Source organism: Cebus imitator, unplaced genomic scaffold (assembly GCF_001604975.1).
Source record: "Cebus imitator isolate Cc_AM_T3 unplaced genomic scaffold, Cebus_imitator-1.0 Scaffold197, whole genome shotgun sequence".
NCBI lineage: Eukaryota > Metazoa > Chordata > Mammalia > Primates > Cebidae > Cebus > Cebus imitator.
The window spans coordinates 1658271-1662224 of NW_016107512.1; the positions used below are offsets into that span (position 1 = coordinate 1658271).

At 52.7% G+C, this 3954-nt stretch overlaps 1 protein-coding gene across 1 annotated transcript in view; it reads left to right on the forward strand.

Moving 5' to 3' along the window:
• The window catches only part of PTCRA (pre T cell antigen receptor alpha), a 13444-nt gene extending 10392 nt beyond the window's left edge, over nucleotides 1-3052 (forward strand). The window contains exons 3-4 of the mRNA XM_017547305.2: nucleotides 973-1017; nucleotides 2484-3052. Coding sequence (XP_017402794.2) covers nucleotides 973-1017; nucleotides 2484-2821 — 383 coding nt within the window. The 3' untranslated portion in view covers nucleotides 2822-3052. The remainder of the gene's footprint in view (nucleotides 1-972; nucleotides 1018-2483) is intronic.
• The last annotated feature ends 902 nt before the right edge of the window (nucleotides 3053-3954 follow it).

Consider the following 3954-nt stretch of genomic DNA (forward strand, 5'->3'; position numbering starts at 1 on the left):
AAAAAAAAAAAAAAAAAAAATGCCTCCTTCCACCTAAGATTCATTATACACACATAGATATATCACCCTGTGTACATGACACACTATAAAGACCAAACAAATTAAATAACAAATCACTACCACTTATTGAGTGTTTATTCTGTGCCAGGCAGTGCTCTACACACTTCACATTTATGAGACAGGTCATATCATTCCCTCAATTTCACAGGCACGGGGAGGTTAACTAACGTGTCCAAAGCCACCTATTTTTTTTTTTTTTCCCTCCACTGTATTTTGAAATAGTAAGCCTTTTTTTTTTCTCCTTTTGAGACAGAATCTCACTCTGTCACCCAGGCTGGAGTGCAACGATGCGATCTTGGCTCATCACTGCAATCTCTGCCTCCCAAGCAATTCTTCCGCCTCAGCCTCTGGAGTAGCTGGGATTACAGGTGCCCGCCACGATGCCCAGCTCATTTTTTTGTATTTTTTAGTAAAGACAGGGTTTCACTATGTTTGGCCAGGATTATCTCAAACTCCTGACCTCATGATCCACCCGCCTTGGCTTCCCAAAGTGCTGGGATTACAGGCGTGAGCCGCTGTGCCCGGCCGTAGTCAGCTGTTACTGTCACTGACCAGATGACTTACTTCCTCTCTGGGGATTATCTCAGTTTTGTCATCTTCCAAATGAGGATGTTTGTTGACTAAGTGCCCCAACTTCCAAAGAATGCTGTGAAGATGTTCAGTTCCTTATCTGAGAGTGTCAGGTACCCCAGCCTCACCAGGGCCTAGAACAGGGGACAGTGCAAAATGAGGGGTGTTTGGGTCCTCAGAAGACGCAGCAAACGGGCTCAAGTTCGCTGCTGGCTCACTTGTCCATTTACCTCGAATGCCTTGACAGCCACCCTCTGCCAGGGCCTGGGCATACCACTGGGGATGCCCTCCAGAGTGCATGGCCCATCCCCAAAGACTCACTCCCTTCTCCTTGGCCAACAGGAGAGGCTTCCACAGCCAGGACCTGCCCCCAGGAGCCTCTCAGGGGTGAGTACTTGGGGCAAGGGGTGGAGAATAAGAGGCTGGGACCAGGACTTTGGGCCTGGGGGTTGGGGGATTCAGCTCTGGCCTAACGGGTCCTACACTGGGGGTCAGTGGGTATCCCATGTAGAGGCTGTCATGCTAGGTTGGGGCACTGGCTGGCTGGGTCTCAGTCTACGAGAGGATAAGATAGAGGTAAATCGGCTGGGCATGGTGGCTCATGCCTGTAATCACAGCACTTTGGGAGGCCGAGGTGGGTGGATCACTTGAGGTCAGGAGTTCGAGACCAGCCTGGCCAACATGGTGAAACTCCATCTTTTTTTTTTTTTTTTTTGAGACGGAGTTTCACTCACGTTACCCAGGCTGGAGTGCAATGGCGCGATCTCGGCTCACCGCAACCTCCGCCTCCTGGGTTCAGGCAATTCTCCTGCCTCAGCCTCCTGAGTAGCTGGGATTACAGGCACGCACCACCATGCCCAGCTAATTTTTTGTATTTTTAGTAGAGACGGGGTTTCACCATGTTGACCAGGATGGTCTCGATCTCTTGACCTCGTGATCCACCCGCCTCGGCCTCCCAAAGTGATGGGATTACAGGCTTGAGCCACCGCGCCCGGCCGAAACCCCATCTTTAAAAAAAAAAAAAGAAGAAGAAGAAGAAGAAAAAAAAAATGATAGGGGTAAATCATCTGACCCCAGCCTAATTCCTGGACATTAGTTGAGAAGCACAGGTGACAGCTAACAGAGGAGTCTTTGGAATTCTCCTTGGACAGCCCAGGCAGGGGATCTCAGCTGTGTAAATGGGAGGCTGTCTGGGGTGATGGAAGGAGCACTGGACGGGCAGTCATGAAGTTGGGCTGTGGTCCAACTCTGCTCCATGACCAAATAGAGAAATCTGAGGCCAGGCATGGTGGCTCACGCCTGTAATCCCAGCACCCAAGGCAGGCGGATCACGAGGTCAAGAGATCGAGACCAGCTGGGCCAACATGGGGAAACTCCATCTCTACTAAAAATAGAAAAATTAGCTGGGCGTGGTGTCGCGCCTGTAGTCCCAGCTACTTGGGAGGCTGAGGTATAGGAAAATCACTTGAACCCGAGACGCGGAGGTTGCAGTGAGCCCAGTGAGCTGAGATCGTGCCACTGCACTCCAGCTGGGTGACAGAGTGAGACTCCATCTCGAAAAAAAAGAAAGAAAGAAAGAATTTGAGCTAGTTACTCTCTGCATCAGATGCTAATTCCTGCCTGGCCCCCACTCCCACCTCCATGATTGTTGGGGAATAAAATAAAATGAAGGCTAGTAAGGTATTTATTATTACCAGTAAGAACGGAGGTTAGACACCGGGAAGGACTTGCCCTGGAGGAGGGCGTGAAGAGGACAGGCAAGGGCAGGGGACAAGGCCCTCTCCTCCGTGGACGTTCTCTCCTGGGGTGGGGTGGCGGGATCCTCCGAACTCCTGAGCAGCTCTTCCTCGCAGGGATGCCTGGCCGAGCGCTGCGGCTGGGGGCGCTGCGGCTGCTGCTCTTCAAGCTGCTGCTGTTTGACCTGCTCCTGACCTGCAGCCGCCTACGCCGCCCCACGGGCCCGCCGCCTTCCCCCACAGCTGCCACCCGCCTGCGAGCCCTTGGCTTCCACCGACTCCACCTGGCCACGGAGACAGGGGGACAAGAAGCCACCAGCTCACCCAGGCCCTTACCTTGGGACCGCCGCTGGGGTGACACCCCTCCGGGCTGGGAACCCGGGAGCCCAATCTGGGAGGAGGGGTCTTACCCCACCAGTTACCCCACCTGCCCAGCACGGGCCTGGTGCTCATGATCTGCCCTCAGGACTCCTTCCTCGGGTCTTGGAGCATTTTTTGCATCTGACCAGCCTCCTCCTCTGTAGGCTGGAGCTAGGGGCAGGGGTCTGCCACGCCTTCAAACTGTGTGAAGCTGTGTCTCTCCCATTGGACAGGGGGCCCCTCGAGAGTGATGATCCACCCAGTTACAGGGGCTTTTGGGGTGTGGATGATTGAGAACATTAAAGAAGAACTTAAATGACACAGCAGATGAAAAATGTTTGAATTCATGTCTATCCTGGAGGAGGGAATTTGGCAGGGTTAGAGGTAGGAGAAATCCAGGAAAGCTCCCAAGGAAGAGGGCTTCCTGAGAGAGAACTTGGGAACTGCAAAGTGGGGCTGGCAGTTGGGAAGGCAGCTGTCCCCTCAACTATCTCCACCCTCCACAGCCAGGCACTGGGCAAGGCCCCCTCTTCTCTTTACCCAGGCCCAACCTCTGTGAGAGGTCAGGGCAGAGAGCCCAGGAACCCAGGAAGGTGGGTGCTGGGCTTGATGTGAACTCTTGTACAGACTTGACAGAGGTGAACAGGGCCAGGGTTTCTGGGGAACAGGATCGTTTTTGATGCCAAGAGTATGAGATGGTAATTCCAAACTTACAGGCTAATAAATTAAGAGTTATTATTCATTTGACAAATATTCTTTGAGCATCAACCCTGGGCCAGGTACTAAAGTGGTCTGGCTTTGTTGGTGTGGTTGTTTCCTAAAGAAGATTCTTGCATTGACGGAGTGTGAGGCTTCCACAGTAGAGTATAACTTATGTGTCCCCTGCTTGCTCAGCGCTGGCAGGAATTCCAGCCTTTCCCAAGGGTTCTCTAATAGTAGTCATCCCAAGAGACTCTGGGTGCGCTCATGCTAATCCACCTGTCCCTTGGGCCCCATAGGGTAGTCTGCAGGATCAACCTTAGTCTTCTTTCTCCCAGGGTGGGGATGGAGAACTATGTCACAGCACCTCCCAACACATGGTTTCAAGGACATCCTCAGTTTCCCTGAGCCTCTGTGCTCTCTCACCTACTGTTCCATTAAAACCCTCACTGCCAGGCCTGGTGCAGTGGCTCATGCCTGTAATCTCAGCACTTTGGGAGGCCGAGGTGGGCAGATCATGAGGTCAGGA